General features: G+C 48.9%; 1 protein-coding gene across 2 annotated transcripts; it reads right to left on the bottom strand.

The window, feature by feature from the left end:
* Positions 1 to 3,983: 3,983 nt before the first annotated feature.
* ADA2 (adenosine deaminase 2) lies at positions 3,984 to 22,650 on the bottom strand. Of its 2 annotated transcripts, none has more exons than XM_042809379.1 (10): positions 22,517 to 22,650; positions 21,303 to 21,625; positions 18,898 to 19,123; positions 12,510 to 12,720; positions 11,258 to 11,385; positions 10,282 to 10,372; positions 9,830 to 9,938; positions 8,920 to 9,077; positions 7,671 to 7,873; positions 3,984 to 6,825 (listed from the first exon to the last, which is right to left on the bottom strand). In XM_042809379.1, exons 2-10 carry the CDS (start codon positions 21,610 to 21,612, stop codon positions 6,717 to 6,719), a joined length of 1,545 nt encoding a protein of 514 aa, XP_042665313.1. In that variant the 5' UTR covers positions 21,613 to 21,625; positions 22,517 to 22,650; the 3' UTR covers positions 3,984 to 6,716. The 2 variants fall into 2 exon arrangements, with proteins under 2 accessions (XP_042665313.1, XP_042665312.1); XM_042809378.1 differs by having other exon boundaries at positions 22,538 to 22,650.
* Positions 22,651 to 24,638: the final 1,988 nt, after the last annotated feature.

The following is a 24,638-nucleotide window of genomic DNA, read 5'->3' as shown; positions in this document are numbered from 1 at the left end:
CGGGGCGCGTAGTTCCCGGACTACAGCTCCCAGCGGGCGCGGGGATGGCGGGCGGGGCGGGCCGAGGGGCAGCGGTGCCCTCCGTGCTGCTGGGGGGAGGGATCTCGGCGCTGGGGTCTGCGGAGACCTGAGAGGAGCCGAAGGTATCCTTCGTGGTCGTGGAGATGAAACGGTGCCGCTTTGCTTTCTGGAGAGGGTTAAGATCTCCTGACTCTTGCCGTAAGGCAGTTTTAGTGTGTACGACTTTAAGCATCAATTACACAGAATGGGATTGTGTTTGTTTTCATTGCCGTGCGTGCCAATATTCATTCATTTTGACTCACTTTCACACCCAGAGCCTTTTCTGCAGAGCTGAAAAGGTGCTGGCAGCACAGGGTTGTACATCTGTATGGATGGTTACACCTCCCTGGAGTACCTTTGCCTTAACTGAATTGCCTGCTGCTTCTTTTACATCATTTCCACAACCTGCCTGTGGCATTCTGATTTCTCCTCACAGAATTTAGAATCACGGAATCATCTGTTGGAAAGGGACCCTTAAAGGCCATCTGGTCCAACCCCCTGCAGTGAACAGGGACGCCCACAGCTAGATCAGGTTGCTCAGAGCCCCATCCAGCCTGACCTTGGGTATCTGCATGGATGGGGCACCCACCACCATTCTGGGCAACCTCTTCTGGTGCCTCTCAACCCTTACTATAAAAAGCTCCTGTATCTCTAAATCTCTAAAACTCTAAATCTGTCCTCCTTTATTTTAAAACCATTCCCCCCGTCATATCACAGCAGACCCTATTGATCGAGTCTGTTCCCTTCTTTTTTCCAGTCTCCCTTTAGATACTGAAAGTATGCTACCAGGTCTCTTCAGAACCTCTTCTCCAGCCCCAGCTGCCCAGGCACATTGCTGACCATGAGGTGCCCACTCCCAGATTCTTTTTGGCAGGGCTGTGCTCCATCCTTGCATCCCCCAGCCTGTACCGATAGTGGAGTTTGCCTCAACCCAGATGCAGACCTTGCACTTGGATTTATTGAACCTGATGAGGTTTACCTAGGCCCACTGCTTAAGCCTGTCTGAGTTCCTCTGGATGGCATCCCATCCCTGAAGCGTGTTGACTGCACCACGCAGTTTGGTGTCATCCATGAACACGATGAGGGTGCACTCAATACCACTGTCGATGTCATTCACGAAAGTTTTAAAGCACTAGTCTCAGTACTGAGCCCTGAGGGACACCACTCGTCACTGATCTCCATTCGGACAACGAGCCATTGACCACCGCTCCCCGCGCACGATCCCGCACCCAGTCCCTCGAACGACCCGTGCAGGGCCGCGCACAGCCGCCAGGGGTCCCCGCTGCTCCACGCCGGGGCAAGAAGGGGGGAACAGGAGCGAGCCCTGGAGGTCGGCTGCAATGGAGAGCTGCTCTCTTTCACCCTCTGGGAGTGAGCAATTGTCCCCACTACTGCAGTTTGGGTTGCGTGCTCTTTTTTTTTCCTGCGGATCACACGGTGGGAGTAGGGCTGCCAGCCCCCTGACATGCAGCATGGGGGCTGGGATCAGCACAGCCACGTGGGGTGAGCACCTCATGGCCAGGCTGTGGGGAACCAGCCACGTTCCCAGCCAAGCTGTGGAGGCCCCCAAAGAGCGTGTGTGCCCCAGCTCCCAGGGCTGGCAGCAACACTGTATTTATTTTTACAAGGAGGACAGCCCAGCAGGCTGAAGTGTTTATTTTTAAAGCCTCACGAAGGAGTTTGCCAGCGGTCAGGCACAAGGTGGGCCTGGCATACAAGGCCAGGACTGGAGCGGTACGGCTGCCAAGCTCCACACCCTGCAGTACCCGCTTTGGCTGCCGAGTGCCTGCCCTGCCGGCTGCAGCAGGCCTTAGTCTGCTCATCCCTAAGCCAAATGCTGGCCCGTGACTTTCCCTTGGAGCTGAGGCTTTTGTCAGTGCTGCTATCCGGAGCTCTGGCTCTGCATGTTATACATGGCCCTGAGGATTCCTTCTAGGGGCGCATCTGTTGCCAGCTGTATCTCTAACACCCCCAGAGGCCGTCTCTGCCCCTCTCACGCCAGCCCACGGAGACTCTTTTTCCTCTCTTAGATGTTTCCCCGCCCCCCTCGCTTTCAAGGCAAGCACAGCAGTTGGTTGCCCACAGCCTCCTCCTTTGGTTTCTGTGTAAACCCTGCAGCTCTGTTTTCTCCGGGCTCTCAGCCCTGTCATCACCCCCTTACTGACCTTCTAACACCCTCCTTGGAAGCAGCCCACCTTCCCTCGCTTTTCTTCCTGCAGAGGCCCCAGTGGGTTGAGACAGCCCTTCCCCCGGCTTTATCTCCTCTCCCTCCCTGCTGCAGACTGCCTGTGGAATGATGGACAACCGAGAGGTTGAGAAAATACAGTAAAATGCCTTTCTTATCCCGTAATGACCTAGGGGGAGGACACGGCCTGATAAAAATGACAGGCCAGGAGAATTGAGAGCCAGACCCTTCACCTGCCTGTCCCTCAGCAGGCAGAAAATACTCGATCCACTTGCCATCATTGCAACTGCTGCAAACCTTTAAAGAAAGGAATTAAGCACTTAGCCAATTAAAGCTGCACGTTTCTGGCCAAGGAAATGTCCTTCTGCTGCTTAGAAAGAGACTAATTCAGCGATTTGCAGCAGAAAAACCTACCTCAGGCTGAGCAGCCCTGTGCTTTATGGCCAGATAGAAGGGTTTGCACAGCACCTGGCTTCTGTTTGCTCCCACTGCGGCAATGGAGGCTTGCATATAGCCCCACTGGCTTACTTGGGCCTACCTCTATTTTCAACCAACTGTTTTCCACTTCTCTGTTTTTGCTGGCTTAATTTTTGACAGCAACTTATAGTGCTGGATCAGCAGTTTCCTACTAGTGAGTGACCCGAAGGTAAACACCTCATTTATTGGAGTGCTCCAAAGGTGACGTGAGCTGCTGTGCCACAGAACAGCCATGGATTTGTGATGGTGTGCGGCTAACAAAGTTCTGTCCACTTCCCCTTTACACAAATCAAGCCTGAAGAGGCCACAGGGAGCAACTGGTGAGGGAGAGAGCAGGCATAAGGTTTGATGTGTGCCTGTGACAGCTTGAGGTAGCCAGTACAGAAAAATCTCAGGACTTTCTGCTCTCTTTCCTTGCTCCTGAACCCATATGAACATGAAAGGGGGCTCCTTCTTCCCCATCAGCTCTAGCTTTGTGCAGCACAGCCTCCTACCACTCTCACTGCTGCCTCCAGCCCTGTTCACTCCAGCGCCACTCATGTCTCAGGTTCTCTAGCTGGCCCTTTCTTCCCATGCTCACCTTTATTGGCACTGGGGAAAAGAGGCCATGGCTGTACCACACAGTTAGCTGATGCTCCAGAAAGCACTTGTCAACTTTGAAAGAAATGGGCTGGTCACAGAGTGTTTACCCTTCTTGTTTTCCTCTGTTAAAATCATGCTAGAAGTGGGTGAAATGACCTGCAGTAGTTCCTTTTACTTGCTGTGCTGTGGCCACTGCAGAGATGGTACAAGCTGTAATGGGAGGAGAGGTGAGACAGGAAGATCATGTCCATCAGGTGATATTCCTTGGAAACCATGACCCAGAGCTGGATGCAGCTACTGTGTGCAGTGGGGAAGAGGGACTGGGAGGGCAACCCAGGCTCAGCTCCAACATACTAGCCCTGTGGGTCAGACTGCCCTTTGCACCATGCTGAGAGGGCATTTCAGTCTCACAATTGTACTCTTCTGAGTGACGTGGAACATCCCCCTTGTGCTGCACATTCCAGAAGAAAACTTTGCATAAAATACTGGTATCCTCAGCTCTGTTTTTGTTGGTTCATTTGTTAAAGAGAGAAGTACTGGGAATGGGTTTAAAGATTTAAATGAATACTGTGCTCAGAAGGAAATGTGCATGAGAGCATTACATATGATGTACATTAAATGTGATCAGGGATCTAAGTACTAATTGTACAGAAACAAACTGGCAGCAAAACACTTAAAATGTTGTTGTGAATGTTAAAAGCCAAGTCCCAGCCAAGCCCCATAGGCAAGTTTACCCTAAGCCTTGAAGCTGTCTTAAGTGGAATAGATTCCACTTTCTCAACTGCAGCGGTTCAGCCTTAATCCCTCCTTTTTGTACACCTGGAGCTGGAGAGGTGGGGATGCAGTCTAGATTTTTCTGTTAGGATCCTTCTCTGAAATAAAGCATGCTCTAAAAGAGTTGGTTGCCAGCTGTAAATCAGGGCAGCCCTCCTCCTGTCTAACTCTGCAGCTCTGAAAACACTTATAGCTCATCTTCCAAGGGGACTCCTGGGAAGGTCCCACATAGGCAATGCCCTGTTCAGAAGGAGGTACAGGGAAGGCTATACTCTGGAGTCAGAAGTTCAGTTCAGGTTCACATTTAAACATACCTGATTAGGATAGGAAAGTGTCTGCCATCTCACCAACCCTCAGATGGACACCTTCAGCAGCAGGAGATCACAAGTCAGAACGTAGGCCTGTACAGTCAAGGTTCACCTTTCTGAGGGCTTTGTCTGAAGACCACCTCAGACCTGCACAATTTGAACTCCCCAGTGATTTCTATGCTGTAATCCCAAACAGTGTCACTCACTGGTGGCTCCTGATATCTGCTATTAGCTTCATTTGGTCAGCAGTGAGGCTTGCCCTGGAGGAAGAAACTCATAGAGAATAAATACTTCCTCCCTTCCCATACAGCAAAGGTTGAATTTTGAGGGGACTCAGAGGAACTTGGCTTTAGGTCACTGGTGAGCAGACATCCTACCTGTTTGCAACAGCTTTCTTCAGCAGGATTAGACATTAAACATTTTCCCAGGCAGTAGTTGTTACGGGTCTGAAAGGAATGCCTGCATTGGGAACTTCAGACTGAGCTCTGCATGCTATACCCATGGAGGAGGAAAAGGAGGAAAGGTGCTTCTACAGTAACTCCTCTTCCAGTATAAAGCTCATCCCATGGATAGGTGTGCAGTGAGGCCCACAGAAGGCTGAACAGCGAAGATTGGCTGTGGGGGACAAGAGGAAGGTGTGGGTCATGCGGGCAGATCTGGAGCTGAAGACAGCTGGTTGGAAAGGCCCAGCAGAACCCAGCACAGAGCCCACCCACTGCATGTGGTGTCTGACCGGCTTCTACTTCTGCTTTCAGTGGCTTGCCTCGCTGGCTTCTGCAATCCAGCTGCCTTCCATTTGCAGTGACTTTTTGTTGGTTTTGCCTTGGATTACTAGACAGAAGCATGTGGGCCTCTCAACGTTGAGCACGCAAGGGATATGTGGGCTGCACAGCTTGATCTGCTTCTGTAGTGAGTATATTTGTCTCCTGATAAGGTGTTTTAACCAAGGTTAGTGGAAATAAACAACGACCAGGCAGCTTGAGACAATTAGCAGGATTATTAGCTTAAAGGGAGCCAGTTTGCCCAAGCTGGTCAGATCAAGAAACAGCAGTTCCACTCAATCTTGGGCTCTGAGGAGGAGGCACCTTTCAGAAGGAACATTTGTAAGATTTCCCTTGGCTGCTGTAAACCGGGGCAATTGTACTAATGCCAGAGAGATGCTGGTTGATCCTGGCTTGTTCCTTGTTCCGTGTACTCACGGATTTTGCTGGATTTATTTAGCATCCTGATGAAGATTTTTTTAATCTCCATGAAACTAGTTCTTTCCATGATATTTTTGAGCTTGTTAACTAAGGGAGTCCACTTGCCTAGGCACAATTTGCTGTGTAGCTGTTGTAATAACTTTTAGTGAAAATACTGGCAACTGCAAAACTCCAAGTGAACCTATTGGATATGCACAGTATGAGATTGGTTCTCATCAAGGTGAATATCACCAAGGTGAATGGGCTGAATAAGGCAATGAAGGCCAGTAGTGGAACCTCTTGATATCAAAAGGCACTTCCTATAAATTCAGAGCCTATGTTAATACCTTGAAGGGCAGGATGAGTGTTTAGTCAAACAGGATCTGGGAAGCCAGGGTGGGTTTTCTCAGGTGAAAAGTGTTTAGCTTTCCTGTGACCAGAAAACAGGAAAGGATTCTGCAGGGAAGAGAAAGGAAAACAACCATGGGCAAATGAGGCACCTCTTTTTGTCCTTCTGATCTCTGTGCAACCAAGCTTACACAGTCTGGGAACATTTGTGTGGTTCCATCCGCTTGTTTCCAGCCATGGTAGGTCCTGAAATAGCAGACATCAAACCTACGACTGGTACTTCAACCCAGCAGTGCTATTTTGGCAGCAGGCCCAGGGTTTAACATAACAAGAGTCATTTTCAGTCCTTGCTCTCCGAAGGTCAGTGGCCCAAGTGGCTGGATGTTTGTCTTAGCTGTTTCTGGACAAGGTCTGCATTTTGTAACAGTAAGGCAAAATTCAGGGATCCTCATGTTGGCAATGATCCACTAAGTCTAATTGGAAGGCAAGCTTTTTCTAAATAAGGATGTCAGGATTTGGTCATCGGCAACTTACAATTATTTTGACTATTTTGAGTGGCATGCTGTGCTGGTATTGTTACAGAGGCTCGCTGCTTCGTTTCACCTCTGGCCCTTGACTTCTCCAGGATAGCACAGCTCATTCCTAGCATTAAGCTCAGCTTAACCACATTGCCCATGGCTGGCTGAGACGTAGAGGTTCCTTCATCTGCTCAAGTCACATGGAAGAAGCAGGCTGCCTCCCAGCAGCAAGGTTGGCTTTCTCTGGCTTGCCAAATGCCTTCCGAGACAGATCTCTTCCCTTCTAAAACTCCATCAACGAGCTATCAGTGAGATCAGCCACAAATTGGTCCCATTTCTTCTGCCAGACCTCTCTGGCCTTGGCTTTCTCATCCAGTAGCATGGCACTGTATCTGCAAGGAGTTGAGAAGCCTGTATCAGACAGGAGTCAAGGAGGCAGCTATTCCAAGATCAGTGACCGCAATGAAAAGGCAGGAAGCAGCAACAGATTAACCCTATGGGGACATACCCATACTGTTCAGTGAAACACTGTGTCCCAGCCATTTCAGCAGCTACTGAGTGCTGCACCGTGAGAACACACCTCAGCTCAACCTCCGTTAGCTGAGGGCTTACTGAGCAGCATCCAGTGCCTCATACAGGACAGAAAGCTCTGCTGCTGCCCCTTGGAGTTGATCCAAATCAGTAGGAATGTTTGTTGTCTTCCTGGCCATGCAGGGATTTGGGACTGGCGTGGGATTTGGCAAGCAAACAAAATTCTAGGAATGCGGAGAAAGGCCCTGTGCACCATAGTCAAACTATTTTGGGACATTCATAGCTGTCTGGGTAAACAGAAAAAGTGGTTAAATGCAGCCAAACTGCAAGCTGGTTAATTGTTTTCCTGTGTTTCCCCAGTGGCAAATGTCAGGACAAGTCAGATTCAAACAGACATAGGCAAATGGTCCAAGGACCTAATGCCTCTCCCCTACCCAGAACCAGACATTGGAGGAAACTTCGCAAAGGATGGAAAAAGAAAAAAAAACTTGAGACACTGGAACAGAGAAAGCACTTAAGGGCACAGACAGGGGGTCCCTGTGTTCTCCTCCTGAAGGAGACATGCAAAGGAGGCTTTGGATAAATAGAAGCTTAGTTCATGTGGCAGAGGAGATTGTAACCAAAACCCAAATGAGATGGCTTTTCTGAGAGCAAAATGATGTTCCTCAGCATTGCTATGCCTAGATGAGAGAGATGAGAAACTTACTTTATGGAGTTGAGCGCAAGTTGTTTTAAGGTCCTCAAGTCAGCATTCATCCCTCCAATGGCCATGAACAGCTCGTAGAAGTCATAGGAGACACCCTTTGCCCCAAAGATAGAGGGATCATCAGGGCTGACCACAACAGGGTGTCCTTCAGCCATTAGGCTGGCTGCGGGATGGCTCCGCAAGTCAGACACCAACAGCAGCACCTTGGTGGGAAGACAGCACCACGTCAGGTTATGGTGTAGCCATGTTTACACCCATCACACCAGGTACCTGGTGTAGCTGCTTAGGTAAGCAGGCAGACACTGGGGAGAAGCCTGAGGGCTATTCAAAATATATTAAGCATTGTGCTCTGAATTGCTGCTGGAGGAGCCTACTTTTCTCCGCTGACCGCATGAGGAGATTGGTTTCTTAAATTAATCGCCTCAAGTCAAGACTAGCAGTGTGAATAACATCTGTTTATTTAATATAACTTAAATGTGAGCATTTCAGGAGCAGTCTTTTGGTTACACTTTTTCCCTGGCACTTACCCTGGGGCACCTGGAGTTGGTGTCAGGGTCCTCTCCCTCAAGGCCCACCAAAGCATCTCTGTTCTGAGCATCCATCCTGCTGTGCCCAGGGGACAATGTGCATCATGCTAATCATAGAATCAGAGAATGGCCTGAGTTGAAAAGGACCATAATGATCATCTAGTTTCAACCCCTCTGCCAAGGACAGAGTCGCCAACCACCAGACCAGGCTGCCCAGAGCCACATCCAACCTGGCCTTGAATGTCTCCAGGGATGGGGCATCCACAACCTCCTTGGGCAACCTGTTCCAGTGCTCCACCACACTCTGAGTGAAAAATAATAATGTGTAGCAAAAGAGTTCGCCTGCTATGAATTCTACCAAACCAAAAGTACTTCCAGTTGCTGTCTTGGCTTCTCACCTTCCAGCCCTCCTAGCTTTAATGAATTTTCCGTTGTGTCTCTTTAGGCACTCCCCTGGCTCTGAGCCTCATCTCCACCACTGCCTTTCCAGGTTTCCCTGGATATGAATTTAAATGATTTTGAGCTAACTGGTGTCGCAAGCTGTATACTCATGCAGCACACATCTATATAGCAGACTGTAGTGTAATGCAGTACAAAGGAAACTGAGCCAACCTGTGTACAACAAAATATCTGTCTGCCTCCAGTTCCCAGTTGCACCTCACTGCTCTGGCAGATACCATTCCAATGACCCAGCCCTCAGACCTAAGCTTTTACCAACATACCTGGTTGGAGATGGGACAGACTTCTACAGGAATATCCCTCTTCAGAGACAAATTTTTGGCTATTGGGTGTTTGGTGAGGGCAAGTCCATGGCCAATCCGGCTAGTATTCAGTATCAGAGCATCCAGTACATTGTTGTCTACAGAGGTGCCCTGCCAGTCTGAACAGAGATAGGCAAGAATCACTGCAGTGCTACAAGGAAATGCATCTTCTCAAACTGCTAGATGGTTTTCTTAATGCATGCCTTGGTTGCAAGATGAGGGGATTGCTCATGCTCTGCGTTCCAACTTTGCATTTTCAGTGAAATGGGAATTCAAATCTGCCCATGGCACATGGCACTGCTCAGCATCAAGAGAGCCACTCATCTCACCTGGCAGTAAATGTCCACAGTATTTCTCTTACACCTAAGCTAATCGTGTTGGTCTCTGCTCACAGTCGAGAGAGATAAGTACTGATTTCTAGGGAATGACTGTATTAGGATGAGACGCAGTGCACCTTAACATTGTGGATACGAAGGGAACCCAGGGTAACTAGTTGAGATTTAGATATTTTCACTGTAGATGTCAACATTTAAAAGTGCAATGCAGTAGTCAGACATAACTGTAATGCATAGTTTGGATAAATACTACCCATATTGACTGAACAATGTATTAGGACCAGCAGCAGTAGTAGCTCTTGCAGAGTGATTACACATTACACACAGGACAGAGATGCTGACCAACATGATGCCTACACAGGTATTGGAGGCCCCATGTAGGAATGCTACAGCCACAATCTGGTGTGGGAAGCACGGGGAAAACACAGCACATACCCCCACCATCTTGATACAGCCAGGCTTGCTACTTCTCTCCTTTGTGAGACTTCACCTCCTACCTCTGTAAGCAGTAACAGGCCTTGAGTCCTCATGCTTACCTGTCTCTCCAGCATGGAAGAAGTAAGGCAGGTTGACCCCCCGGGAATATGGGATGGTCAGGACATCCTTAAACTCCCATAAAGAATGACCTTCATCCTCATTGCCAACCTGGGGAGCAGAAAAAAACGCAGTGTTTTTGAACATGCTCTGGAAGATGGTGGGTCCTACAGCAGGAAAGCACCGTGTGGTGCCAACTGCACCAAAAGTACTATGCTGTGCTCTGAGTGGGAGCTATGGGGCTGATTCTTTCAGGGTTTGGTTTTTTTTGTTTTTTGGTCTTTTTGGTCAATTACTGCCAACAATATCCTTAGCTAGAGGATTTTTGACTTGTTTACACTGATTTCAATACAGTGGCAGAGGATCTGGTTCTGGTATAACACATGCCATACTTACACATAGTTACATTGCACCTCTAGGGGTTAACTCAAAGCCACAGAAGAAATTCAGTTACCAAGTCGAAGCCTGCCAGAGTATCTGGGAAGTGGGCTCTGAGTTCCATAGCGGTGATGATGGCTTCTTTAATCTGGGAAATATTCAGCATCCTAAAAAGCACAAGAGAGAAGGCAATGAGCAGGCTCACATCCACAGGCCTGCCTTCTTTGGAGTTGTCTCAACTGTGAACTGGGACCCTCAGGGTTATTTCCAAAATGCAAAGTTGCTTCTGAATCTGACAGCCAGCTTCAGATCTCCTGAGTAGCAGCAGTAGAAAATTGATATTCTGAAAGGAAACCTCTGAACAACCAGGAAATGCCTGGCTAGACAATTCTGTCACTTGAGGTGAGGCATGCCTGGCTAACACTCGCTGGCTTTTCTCTTACACCAAGAAAGGAACACTTCAGCATGGAGAAAAAAAGGATTTTGTTGTTGTTGTTGTTGCCTTTCTACCATTCTACTGGGAGTTGGGACAGCAGCTTTATTTCAGTAGTTTTAAATCTAGCTTTCCCCCAGCCCTGCTGGACTTACACATCAAAGCATGTTTTCCAGAAGGGCTCTGTTCATATCCACACTGGCCAGAGACAAGCTGCTCTGAACTGGAAACTGCATCGTGCTGAGACAGAGTGAGTAAATGCCACTAAGTGATATGTTGTGTTTGCTCAGGATCACCTCACGTGACTTTGTGGCATCTGGCTGACTTGGAGAACAGCCTCGTGCCTGCCTGTGAGCAGCAGCACAAACATAGCGTATGTAGGCTGCCAGGGAACAGCACTCACAGGGTCCTCTGAGGACCTCTGCTGTGCCCTGTGCCCATACTCGGGCACTGCTGTCCCTGCTCAGCTCCACAGGGATGGCACGACTATGTGAAAGCCTTCCCGTAGCTCAATCCTCTCATCCCCAGGGGAGACCCACAGGTGTGGCATTGCTCAGTGACGGCAGCATTTCCAGCCCACCCCTGGAAAAGCCCTGCTTGGATAGCTCTCATTTTCTACCTGTGTGCCGTGAAGATAACTTTTGCTCCGAGGAAATCGGGATGCTCCTGCACAAACCGCCTGCTCACCTCCTGGTACGCTGCCACCGACCAGGACTTGTTGTGCCGAGTGCCGTCGAGCTCATACACCTGTGGGCCACATGGCAAACAGGAATCAGAGGGGAGGTTTTATTACAAGAAAAAAAGGACAGCCTTTCTCCCCAGTATGAGATACAAGAACCAAGCTTCCCCACACTCAGCCCTCCGTGCTGCTGCTTTGCGTTGCCCACCACTGAGCCCGGTGCCACATCACCTCCTGCCATCTCCTTGCCAACACCCGGGTGGCTGCAGATATCATAGTGACATTTCCACTGCCACTACTCACGGAAAGCTGAGACTTTGCACAGCTGAACTTGCAAATACTGCTGGGGGGCTTTTCTGCAGCGTTTGCTGTTTCACACTAAATCCCAGCTTTCATTTACTTTACTTCAGTGATCGCTCCTGGCAGGTTTTGTTGCAAGGCGAGCTCCTGCAGCGTGGGTGCCACTGCCCCAGCATGGATGAGGGTCCCCAGGCATACAGCTGCCTTGCTCTCCCCCTCGCACTGTGCTTAAAGAGCTGGATGGAATATGTGTCTGGGAAATGGAAACAGCCACTGAGCTGGGGGATCTGCTGCAGCCACGGTGGGCTCAGGGTGCTGGGAAGGTGTCAGACAACATGGGACTGCTGGATGGCGCTCAGGAGGAAGTCTGACATGTCACCAGCAGACTTCAGCACTAGCAGCAATGCAAGGAGCATCTCCTACCCAGAATTTTAGGTTGTCTGCAGAGTAAAGCTACATTTTGCAGTTGGTGCAGTATCCTGCTCAGATAAGTCATTCTGAAATAAGCCATAAATTTAAAACAATGCAGCTGTTCCAGAATAAGTTTCTGCTGCAGGTGGGAAGGTATTCCAGAACAGGTGATTCTGGCACAGACTAAGCATTTTCCAAACCAGCAAGATCAGACACAGCTCCAGTCAGATGGTACAAGGCAGTTTGTACTGTTGCCACAATCAGTATCTTCCTTAACCATTAAGAACAAAGTGTCTCTCGTCTCCAAGCCCTCAAGCATGCAAATCTCCTGCAAAGACCTTTGAATATGATAAAGCTCCTCCAGCGTCCTGACAAGGCCAGGTATGCAAACATCCAAGAACTAAATTCAAGCTAGGGCTTGAGGAAAGTTTTGAAGAAATAAAAACTTAAAGGAATATTAGAGAAGCCAAAAAATACATACCGCAGGCAGGATAGCTCTTATCTCAACATACTGTATGTTATCCTCATAAAGCTCCAGCAGCCCCTGGTAGAAATAGGCCTTGAACACAGGTGCATAGCAGATAAGTCCAGAAGCGATGAGAAAGACTTCTTCAAACCTTTTCCAAATGAAAGCCTGGGAAGGGTAGGCCAGCTCCGGGGCATCCGTCACCAGCGTCAAGTTTCTCAGCAAGCTGCAGAAAAGGGGAAAGGGAAGAGGAAGAATCAGGAGAGGGGGGAAGTCAGCTGGCTTTCAGCCTGCAAAAAGAGGGATGTGTTCATAGAGGAGGACCAAGGGAAGAAGCAAAGCAGCTCTTGCTGCAGCAGAGGCCCAATTCCTAACCTGAAGACTGAGAATACCACAAGGCATATAGGTCTAGCAAATGATACAACTAGGAGACATTCAGATCTCTTTTTTTTTCTTTTCCAGCTGTTTTAACTCTTCTGATGGCTGATACAGATAATATCTCTACCTTGTTACAGATAAAAATTCATGCACTACGTGTTAAGCTGGGTAACACTTGACGTTCAAGTACCCATCATTTTGAGGGAATATCCAGAAAGAAGCAAGGCCAGCAGGTCAGGGAGGTGATCCTGCCCCTCTGCTGTGCATTGCTGAGGCCTTGTCCAAAGTACTGCATCCAGATGCGGAGTCCTCAGTACAGGAGAGATGTGGACCTGTTGGAGCGCATCTGGAGGGACACAGAAATGATCCCAGGGATGGAATACCTCCTCTATGAGGACAGGCTGAAAGCTGGGGCTGTTCAGCATGGAGGAGGCTCCAGGGAGATGTAAGAGCAGCCTTTCAGTATCTAAAGGGGGCTGGAAGAAAGAAAGGGACAGACTCTAGGAGAGTCTGTTCGGATAGGACAAAGGGAAATAGTTTCAAACTAAAGGAGGAGAGATTTAGATTGGATACAAGGAAAAGGTTTTTTACAGTAAGGACAGTGAAGCACTGGAACAGGCTGCCCAGAGAGGTGGTGGGTGCCCCATCCCTGGAGACACCCAAGGTCAGGCTGGACGGGGCTCTGAGCAACCTGATGTACCTGTGGGTGTCCCTGTTCACTGCAGGGGGGTTGGACCGGATGGCCTTTAGGGGTCCCTTCCAACTCAAATAACTCGATGGTTCTACGATTCAACGATTCTATGATTTTATTATCTTGGAGTAATGAGACTTAGAAAAGCAAGCATAATGTTTTTTATATCCTAAGAATTGCACTCTGTCACCCAGGACTATTCTTCATCTCAAAGTAAGCTAATGTGTTACTCCCACAGACCATATATTCTCCCAGGCATCTTAAATGCATGTCAAGTATTTTGACACCTTTCTATCAGTTCACTGGGCAGTTTCCTGGAGATGCCAACACCACCATTATTGTGACTTCTAGCCTGTAACTTTCCCCAGTACCTTCTTCTTATCAAAATGTGCCAGATTTTATGGGCAGAAAGGAAATGTTTGAGAACCAGAAATCTTTTCCTCCTCTCCACTGAAACAAACCTGGCATCCCTTGACAGCAGTTACTGTTTTTTAATAACGTTTGGTGTTTGAAGTCTCCCTCCCACAAACATGATCTGGACCAGAATCATAAACTAAGACATGGGACATCCTTTTTCATCCCTCCTTCCCAACCTTACAATGAAGCCGATTTCTCAGCAGCTGCCTGCTGGCTGCCTCTCCCCTCCCTCAGGGCCCTATTCCTGCAGCTGCAGTTCCATTTCTTCTTCACTCAGCTAATTTCTTTGCTGGGAACTATTTCAGAAACATAATTGTACATAAGAAAAGATATTTGGATCACACTGAGGAAGAGCTTTGAAATGCCAGCCAGTCAAAAAATTCAGAGAACCTTCAGCTTTGCCCTCCTATGCATTAGAGTGGCATCTCTACTGCACTATCACACAAGACTGACATCATCCCCAGATAAGTCCAGCAAGCAATGTGACTTGGCAGAGAAGCTCTGCCACACCCAGGGAGGCACAGGGGTGATGCTCTGTGATGCTATGGCATTGCAGCTCAGGGAAGGACGCTGGAGCATCACCCCAGAACTGGGGCATCTGTAAGGCACTCACCTATCGTTGGCTACCAGTGAGGGAGTGTGCTTGAAGAGATGCAGCCAGGCACCTTGGCAAGCCTCTGGGAAAACAGATGTGGCAGTGCTCCCTGCTGTCATCACCCCAGCCCTGGCCAAAGGCAGCTCCCCACCACCTCATGCCCTGTTTTAAACTCAAGTTGTATGGACTCAAGGTTGTTTACCCAGCCTTGGGCTATAAATCCTCACACCGCCCTGCTCCTAAAAGCACATCAATCAAGTAACGTTTTTTTTATAATCCCCTTTCCTTTGAGACCGATTATTGATCCCTATAACTGTTGAAGATTTATGGTGCAGCCTTGATAACCCGATAATCTCCTAAGGGTTTGGGCTGATAATTTTTTGCCATGAGGAGATCATGCAGATGAAGCAAAGCTTCATAAAGACACTTCTGCTTGTTTTCCAGAATGGACCCCAGCCAGTGATCAGGTGCAGACTACAAATAGCCTTCCATGTCATGTCATACAGGCAGTGAACGATGCTATTGCAATGCGTATGCCCAAAGGGGCACAACAAAAACAATCAGCTCAGGATTATTCATTTTCGACCATGTTTTTGCTTTTCTCTTTTCTTGCTATTTTTTTAACTGTTTTGCATTTTTGAACTATATAGTGCAGAAGTGAATGGTGTGTTGTCTTGTTTTTAAAGAGCATCTTTTTCCTGCTTCTGTTTCTCTCCTCCATGGGTAATTATATCTCGCTCCTCGCCATAGTATCTGAATGTCTTCCAGTGGTGCATTAAATAGAGTGGCTAACATCTGTCACATGTGGCTCATTCGCTTTCTGTCTCTCTCTCTTCCCCTCTTTCCTCCCCAAGGGGAGACTTGTACAGAGAGTGGAGTGCTTTGTTTCTCTGGTGGGGTTTTGTGTACACTTTTTGTGTGTGTCTACTGCCCTATTTTCCTTGAGATAAGGCAGTGGAGGGCACAGAGGGGAGGTGATGGAGGTCTGCTGGCGCCCAGGGGATTCTCCCGCAGCTCGAGCCGCGTGTCAGCTTGCTCGCAGATGACTTCATCCTTGTGACAGGGAGCTGTGCCTGGGGGCATGGCCCCCACCCTCGGGCAGGGGGAGCTTCACAAATATCTGGCATATCAGCGCCGCTTCCCTTAAATATCTGGGGGCATGCCCATTGTCAGCCCTCCCTTTAGAGATTGTGGTGATTGTGTTGCTTTTTGAGGGGAAAAATGCCATTCTCATATATCCTAATTGATTGACAAGTAAATAAGTGAGGATTCTTTTAAATCTCAAAGCAAAATTTCCTGCCTTTCTCTGTCTCCTAACCTGTGGTGTCTTGACTCTCCCAGCAGCATCATTTTGGAAGCTAACCCCAGTAACAGGATATTCTCCGGTCTTGGCCCATAAGACTTGCGATTTGGATGTGAATGACAAAGCCTTCTTTTGAGGCAAGCAAACAGAAAGACTTACTTCCAATACACATATAAATGTACATGTATATGTGGATATATATCTGTAAATGTACACAAAAAAAAAAAAAACAAACAGCAGAAATGTTATGTGGCTTCCTCCCACCCTCTTGCCTTCCTGGCCAGGAATGTGGGAAGGTAAGAGAGGTGCAGTGCAGGCTTTTGGGAAACATTTTCCCTGTTCCTTCATATTTGCTGATCCACGCTATCCTGTAGGAGAACCCTTTCCCAACTGCCATGCTCACTTGATAGCTCCTTGAAAGCACCCAACTATCCATCCGTTCCTCCCTGCAACATCTGCTTTCCCTCAGCTTGTCAGTGCTCAAGGGCAAAGAGAAGTGCAGGAAGAGAGGTAGCCTGGGATGCACATGTTCGAGAGGCTGGGAGGATTTCCAGGAACTGAGAAGCAGAACAGACTGGGGCCAATTCCTGGCTAGAGACCTATTTTCAGGCAGCCAAATGCATTCCTAACCCTCAGACTAGTACCCAGGGATATGATCAAAATAAGAGGGGATGTGCCTCAGTGTGGCTGTTGTTCCAGTATTTGCACATTATGTGCAGTAACTCCGTTGCAATTTTGCAAGAAATAAAGACCAGTATAAGTCTGAGCACCCAGGATGTAGGAGATCCATGTTTGTATTTGGCTGCAGCGCATATTTACTGAGGAAAATCACTTCACTGGTCTTTGCCTTGGTTTCCCCTTCTGCCCTTTGTGAGACTTTTGCAGTAGAGAATGCCACAGTCAAAAGCCTCTGCCAGGAGGAGGCATCAAGCTACATAAATCCAACTAAATCCCAAATACAACTTATGGGTTGATCTACACAAGGGCCTGAGATACCCAGAGCTTGTGCTTAAAAAAGTGGAGCTGTTTTGACATCTAATCTCTTGCACATTATTTATGTGTCTCCTGGTGGGGCTGAAGAGTGCTGGTCCCATGGTCTTTCCTCATTACTCCCAGAAGAAATTGGAGGAATGAGTAACAGGTTTTCTCTTTGGAAGATGTGAATAAGTGACTTCTCACTCAATCTTATTTTGTCCACCGTGAGTCAGGACAGTAGAGCCTTAGGATGTGGAAGGTTGGGAGTCCTAAGCCCAGCACTGCCTTCTCCTTCCGTTATGGAAGTGCCAAGACCTATGTAGGACAGGAGCTGACCTGACAGCTCCCCACCCTCCAGCCTGACCTCCTTCCCATGCTGCAGCATGGAGTCCTACGGCTTCCATACAGAGGGGTATGGACCTAGGAGGTCTTGATTTAGAAGCACATGTGCACATACGTTCAAAACCATGAAGTTTCACTCAGGAAGCGCCATAATTACGGTCACCTATGTCACCTTCATCTATCTTCCCCTTGTGTGCCAGCTCCACAATACTGTCTTCAATTACACTGAACCACACACCGTTTTTCCACAGAACCCAGCAGACTCATGGAGCCCAGCAGACAGTAGTGCTCCTTGACCATCTCACAACTTAGTGTTTCTTTTTGTCCTCATCACTCAGTGTCTGCCTTCATGCATTATTTAGTGCATGCTATCCAGCCTCCAGACACAATGTAGAACCACACACTCCCCTTGGCCTTTCAGCAGGGCTTTGTCACAAGATGAGGACCCATGGGAAAATCAGGCTTGGTCTTCCTGATACCATGCCTGGAGGGTGAGCCAGGCCATTCGCACCCACCTGTAAGTCATTAAATGTGAGGTGACTGCTGGGCACTCTGCTCACACCTGGTCCTGATAAAAGGCTGACAGCAGGGAGGGAGCTCTTGCTGAATGGTGAGTGATGCCTGGAGGAGTGGGCTGGGCTGTGAGCTCCCAGATGGCTATGGGAGACCTGACCTGGAGGAGAGAGTTCTGCTAGCAGATGGTGTGCTACCAGGCACAGAACCCATGTGTAGGGCTCATTGGTTCAACCAGTGCCCTGGTTGAGACCTAACCCCTTTTGTGGGGGCAGGTGGCTTGCCTCTGTGCCTGAGATCCCTCTTGAGGATCTTAAGACTGATTTTCTCAGCTGTCTGCTCTCCTCATGGTTACCTTAATGAGTGAGGTGAGGTCCTTCCCCATGGAACCCTGTTCCCTGCTGGAAGCACATCCAGCAGGTGCTGGCGGAGGTTGGGGCAGGTTACATGAAGCAACTTAAACCACTGACTTCAATCTGTCTGTACAACAGACCAAAGTAGAGGTGCAACAGAGAACTTCAAAGTTAGTAGCCTCTAATTTTAGTGTACTTAGAATCATAGAATCGTTAAGGTTGGAAAAGATCTCTAAGATCATCAAGTCCAACTGTTGACCCATCATCACCATGCTCACTAACCACATCCCTCAACACCGAATCCACGTATTTGTTGAACACCTCCAGGGATGGTGATCCCACCACCTCCTTGGACAGCCTGTTCCTGTGCTTCACTCCTCTTTCTGAGAATCAGTTTTTCCTAATATCCAACCTGAACCTCCACTGAAGCAACTTGAGGCCATTACCTCTCATCCTCTTGCTGTTAACTGTGAGAAGAGGTCAACACCTACCTCACTACAACCTCCTTTTAGGGAGGTGTAGAGAGCCATAAGGTTTCCTCTGAGCCTCCTCCAAACTGAACAATCCCTCTTCCTTCAGCTGTTCCTTGTAAAACTTGTGCTTTAGACCCTTCACCAGATTCATTGCCCTTCTTTGGACACACTCCAGGGCTTCAATGTCTTTCTTGTTGCATTACTTAATGCCTCAAGTTCTTTGCCGTTTGCTTGTTATGTACACAGAACTTGAAATATAGTCCCCTGCTTTCAGGGCAACAACTAAATGGGGAAACTGGTCCAGAACAATGCTGCTGGCCATGCAATGGCACCATGAAGCACCCACACCTCCTGCTTGCTCACCTGTTGTCGAACTCAGTCACGTTGCGCAGCTGTTTTCGGTAAGTCTCCAGCAAAACCCACTGGGAACACTGGGCTGGCACTGGATGAGGAGGGTGAGGCTTGGAAAAGTGAAACCGAACAGTGCCCGTGTGGGTGAAGCAGATGTAGCAGTCAGGGAGATAGGTAGCATTGTACACCAGCCAGTCCACGCTCAGCATGGCATAGTCGTGCAGGTGTAGGACAGCACCTGGGGAGAGGGAAAGCAAGCCGAACAAGATGATGTTCTGGGAGCAGAGGAAAGGAGGCTTAACATCATGAGAGCTTGAGTTTGCCCATTAGATATGCAGGGGTAGCAAAAGGAAGCTGAGCTTCCCCACTGTGACAGAAAGTGTTCTTTCAGGCTGTCTTCTCTGAAAGATGGCTTGGGCTCTGCTGACTGAAAGAGGAGTTCTTGCAGTAGTCAGCAGTTCACAAAGCATGCTAGACAAGAGACAGGCCTGGAGAAAACCTCTGTATCTCAGCTTTGTGACTCCCAGCCTCAATCCTTGCATCTAGTCTGCATCTCTTCCTTCATCTCTATGGAACTCTGGTATGCATCAAAATCATAGACAGTGACACCGTGGGGAACTGCCATCAGATGCACTTCCCTTATCAAATAACTGCTTGCTTGTGTTGTGCACCTGCTGCTGGCCAGTACCATGGCCTTTTGGCATGCTCTGCTACTGTGCAGCATGTTGGCAACTGCCAGTCTTCCTGGCACAGGAGGCTTCTGCATGCTCACCTTCCACAGCTCATCCATTTATTTTGGTGACATCTCTTTTTGCAGAGACTTCTTATGCTTGAAATAAACTTCCTCTTTGTAAAGGGGAAGAATTTAAAGCTGAAGTCTTACAGACACATGCTCTATTAGTCTAGGGGAGATGTTATCATCTAAATAGCTTTGATGCCCTAAGGAGTAGAAGGCGAACATGAGTAGCAGGAACAAAGGCCAATATGCATGTGACATTGGACAAACTGAAATGTCAAGACTCTAAGCTGTAGTAAACTGATTATAATATATAGATAGCCTCTATAATCCCTCACTGTAAAGGGTCTGAAAGCTAAGATGCTGAGCATCTGCAGCTACTGCTCTCACCAGAGCAACAGAACATGTGCCACAGCTGTCTAGATCCTCCTGCCTCTTACAGTGCTGCACTTTTTCCTGTGTTAAGAACAAAAGAATGGCAATAGTGCTTGAAACAACAGTAATTCCTAGGGGTTCTGATCAACGCTGAGGTCCACTCAGGCAAGGCACTCATTACAAGGATGTGACTTTGAGCCTAAAACCCACAGCTCCTGCAAAGATTGAGAACATATTTTACTATATCATAGGTTGAAAAGTGTTAGATTTTTGTTTTGATTCTCCCTTTGTCTCAAAGATTGACTCCACTTGAGGCAAAAAGAGGAACACTTTTTTATTCCTTGCTTCTCAATTCAGCAATGAAGAGAAGGCAACTCTGGCATCCCAATCTCTTGCAGCAACTGCTCAGGATGCTGCAAGCCAAGCAGCCTCATCTGACACAGGACAGTGGGAGGGAGACACTGGGTGGTGAGCAGACAGCTCTTATCCATGCACCAGTGTCACCGCCTGACAAATGAAAAGCAAATCTGACTGCCAAGTCCTTCCAGGTGATTCACCAACCTGTTTTCAAGCAGCCAGATAAGCAAGGCCACGGAATGCTAAATCTAAAAAGGGGCATTCTGGAATGGTGAACATTCTCACAGCTGTAGAGGTAGGGGCAACTTTCATTGCAACTGTCTCTTATCTTTAGTTAAAGAAGGTACCTTGTTCAATGCTTCCTTACTGAACGAGAGCTGCAAAGGGAGAAAGCAGCCAGCTTGGAGTCAAGGTCTTTCTCCAGCAATTACTGTGATCTCTCCACTGAACTGTCTGCAGCTCAGAGAAGTGGAGACATTGGACTTGCTGCTGCCCAGCATCAATGGTTTATGTTTCCACTTGGCTGCAATATCTTCTCCCCCTTTTCAGTGTAACCCAGAGTACTAAGCATGTTTGATTGGTAGCAAGTCTATTGTGTCTGTGTGGATAAAGGACCATGTTGAACATGGATGTCTGTGATGTCTTCATCTTAACTTCCTCTGCCCTTTCCTTGCCTTTGAAAGGCTGAAATATCCATATTGCAAGTTATTGGTGAATGCTACAATTGCTGGAAATGAGCATTCATGCAATCTAGCCACCTCTTCCTCTCCCTGCCCCCAGCTGAGAGGCAGGGCTCCTCGCACCAGCCTGCCAGCACTATTCCCAGCACTGGGAAGCCCATCTGTGATTAAAGCTCTGCTACATCCCACGCTCTTTCCCAGCTCTGGCACAGAGAGCAAAAGGCAAGAAGAGGATGAGTACGATGAGCAATTGTTAAGCCCAAGCCTACCTTTTGGCATGCGCTTCAGGATGCTGAACACTGCACTCTGTTCAATGAGGCTTTTTGCCCGAAAGAAGTGCATGCTAGGAGGGAACTGCCCCGTGTTCAAGGCTGCTGCGACCTCTTTCTTCTTGAGGCCGATGAGCTTCGTGCTGAGCTGCTGCTCCTGGGTGCTCAGCACCAAATTGCCACCTGTCAGTCTGGCTTTCTCCTCCTGCATGAGGGAGTCTCTGTTCTCCCAGAGCGGGGTGGGAAGGCAGAGCGAAGCCAAGCTGAGAAGGCACGCCAGCCTTATGCCTTGCCCAGATGGAGGCTTCATCTTGGAGCTGCACCTGGTGCACAAGGAGAAGTCAATGTGTTAGCACAAGGCAGAGGCAACATCTTAGCAGCAACCCACTGAGACATGAGACTGCTGGTCCATCCTGCAGGAGAAGTGAGTTAATTGGATGCTTAGTGCTGGGGAGCATCTGATAGTGATGTCCCCTATGTACAGGAGATGCATTCATGTTTTCCAGCAATGCTGCTTGCTTGTGGCAAGACGGTGTTCAGAGTGGAGAGGAGAGGCTACTCTGGGATCAGGCAGCACATCACACAGACCTGTGATGTTGGGAAGGCCCAGACCTGGAGCTGGGTGTAGGTAAGGTTGGGATGCTGGCTGGTAAACTGTGCAGAACCCCTCAGAACAAGGGGTGCTGGGGACTGCGTGCCCAAGGGACTTCTGTGATCACACTGGGTGCACCAAATCACAGAGCTGACTGGATGCTAGCTCCGTGCAGCTGGGGGAAAGCCTCACTGCACCCTTATTGGAGGGGCTAATTTACGGGTGAAAACCCCTCTGTAGCCCCAGAGGAACAGCCCTTCCTTGCAATCTTCAAGGAAAGAGAATGGGAGGGAGCCCACGGAAGTAGCAAGAGATCACAGGCAGCAGGCACATGTGAACTCGGAGAACTCTGCCCTTCCCAAAAAAGCTCAGCTGCAACATAATCCGTCAGCGCCAGGCGCCGGTGACCCTCTGCACCCATCCCTCCGCACCAAAGCAGGCTGGGGGAAGGCTGAGTATTTCGGAGCAGATCTGTGTGCGTCCCCCATTACCTCCCTGCACACACACACGGGGCCCTGTGTCTCCTCCAGCCCTGCTCCCGCTGGGGTTCCTCAGCCCCACGAGCAGCCACGCCGTGGGCCTGGCTCTGAACCAGAGCAGGAGCCATCCCCAGAGTCACCACCTCGTCCCTGGGTCGACTCACGCAGGGCAGCTCTCCGCTCCTCGCACCCTGCAGGGGGGTTATCGTCTCTCTGGCGAGCCGGCGGGGCCCAGACGAGCAGCGGGCTGTGTCCTGGAGAGTCGCCGCATGCACAGTTCCTCTTCCTGTGTGCAGTCTCAGCTCACTCAGCTTTTATTTATCCGCGCCCCACCCGCTGTGTCCCTGTGCTTCATGAATATATAAAGAGGAGGAGGAGGAGGAGGAGGTCAGCGGAAAGCGGGGCGCAGGCGGGAGGCAGACAGAGCACCGCGCGTTAATGCCAGCACTGCAATTAACAGTGCTTTTCTTTATTTTTAATCAGAGAGAAAAAAAAAAAAAAAAAAAAAGGAAGAAAAAAATACAGGCATTTGTAAAGGTGCCTCTGAATGCTTTTGCTTGCTCCCTGCCAGCTGCACAGAACAGGCTGGCCCCAGCCCAACGCCGGGGCTGTGTTTGGGATGCCGCCGAGCAGAGGGGTGCACGTGCTGATGTTTCTGAAACATCACAGCAAGCATTGGGGTTTCACCATTTTATTTTGGTCGGGATGCACTGAGCTTTAAAGTTATTCAAAACAGATGTTACATAAACAGCTTCCAGGGGAGAACAAAGCCCGCTCGGTTTAATTTAATCCAAATTTTAACTACTTTAATTTTTTTTAATAATAAAAGACCTTGTAAGTTGAGAGCTATTGAAAACAACCCGCAACAATCACAGAGACCGCTTCCAAGGCACAGAAAGTCAGATCTGGCCAATAATGTGTGCGATTTCACCAGCTGGCATCGTTGCAAGCAGATGGAGCTGTGGGATGGGCAGCCCCCCCAGTGGCCACCCCAGCGTTGCTTCTTCCTACCCACTCACCCTGTGCTGTCACCAACATCAGTTAAAAAAGCATTGCCCACTTCCATCCATGCAGTCAGCTTCAGTGCGCTTGGGGCAGCCCTGCACAGGATGGGGTGTTTATGGAGGTTGCTCTCCCTGGGAGGCCAGAGGAGCTGCAGGACCATGCGGTGCTCTGTGGGCACCATCAGATGGTTTAGGAAGCCCAAGGTGGTAGATAGAAGGAGTGGAGAGGGACAACTCTGTGGGGATGAGTGTTCTGCCTGTAAATACCTTAAGGGAACAATATGAAGGAAGGAAGGGAATTGCTTGAATTATCTCAAAGCAGTAAAGCTTGAGTTTGGGACCATAAAACCAAACCAGGCTAGGTTGGAAAGCTGTCTTTCTGTGGGAAAGCAGGCACTGGAGACACATTGCAGAGGAAGCTGCAGTGGTGAAACACAGAGGCAACTGCCTTCCAATGGGGTGCAGTGGACAGTGGGATGCCCTGCAGCAGGACCACAGTCCCATGGTGCAGCAGCACAAGCTGCAGACAGGCAGCCCCCCCCGTGCCCAGCTGCACAGTGGGTACAAGTGGGGCTTTAAATAGCCAGGGGCCACTGCACAGTTCTTGTGGCAAGTTCCCCATGGCTCAGTTTCAGTTCCATACACCAAACTTTTTATTTGCAACTTTTCACACCTCTTTGATATGACTGATGCTCTCTCCTTCACCAGATCCCAGGAAAGCTGGAACAGGCCACAGGACAGCTCCTGCTCCCAGCACACAGATTCCAGCTATGTAGAGTGCTAGGTGTTCTAAATTAGTATTAAGAATAGACCATGCCAAGATGTTTGGGAACATCAAAGCTTCCCCACTGGCCTGCTAAATGACTTCAGCTTTGGTCTGGCTGGTTGGTTTTTGTGAGGTTGGTTTTTGTGAGAGTTTTTGCCTTTTTTTCCCTCTTTGTGCCTAGCCAGGCAAAAATATGGGCTATTTAGTAGCCAAGCAAGGAAATCAGCTGGAGAATCACAGAATCACAGAATGGCCAGGGTTGGAAGAGACCTCAAGGATCATGAATCTCCAACCCCCCTGCAACAGGCAGGGCCACCAACCTCCACATTTAATACTAAACCAAGCTGCCTAGGGCCCCATCCAACCTGGCCTTGTACACCTCCAGGGATGTGGCATCCACAGCCTCTCTGGGCAGCCTGTTCCAGCACCTCACCACTCTTATAGTAAAGAACTCCCTCCTGACATCCAACCTAAATCTTCCCTCCCTCAACTTAA

This window comes from Centrocercus urophasianus, unplaced genomic scaffold, assembly GCF_019232065.1.
Source record: "Centrocercus urophasianus isolate 14NV4802_14NV808 unplaced genomic scaffold, USGS_Curo_1.0 seq_1183, whole genome shotgun sequence".
In the NCBI taxonomy this organism is placed as follows: Eukaryota; Metazoa; Chordata; class Aves; order Galliformes; family Phasianidae; genus Centrocercus; species Centrocercus urophasianus.
The sequence above is the reverse complement of the archived record's forward strand: the minus strand, read 5'-3'. Positions and strand labels throughout refer to the sequence as shown.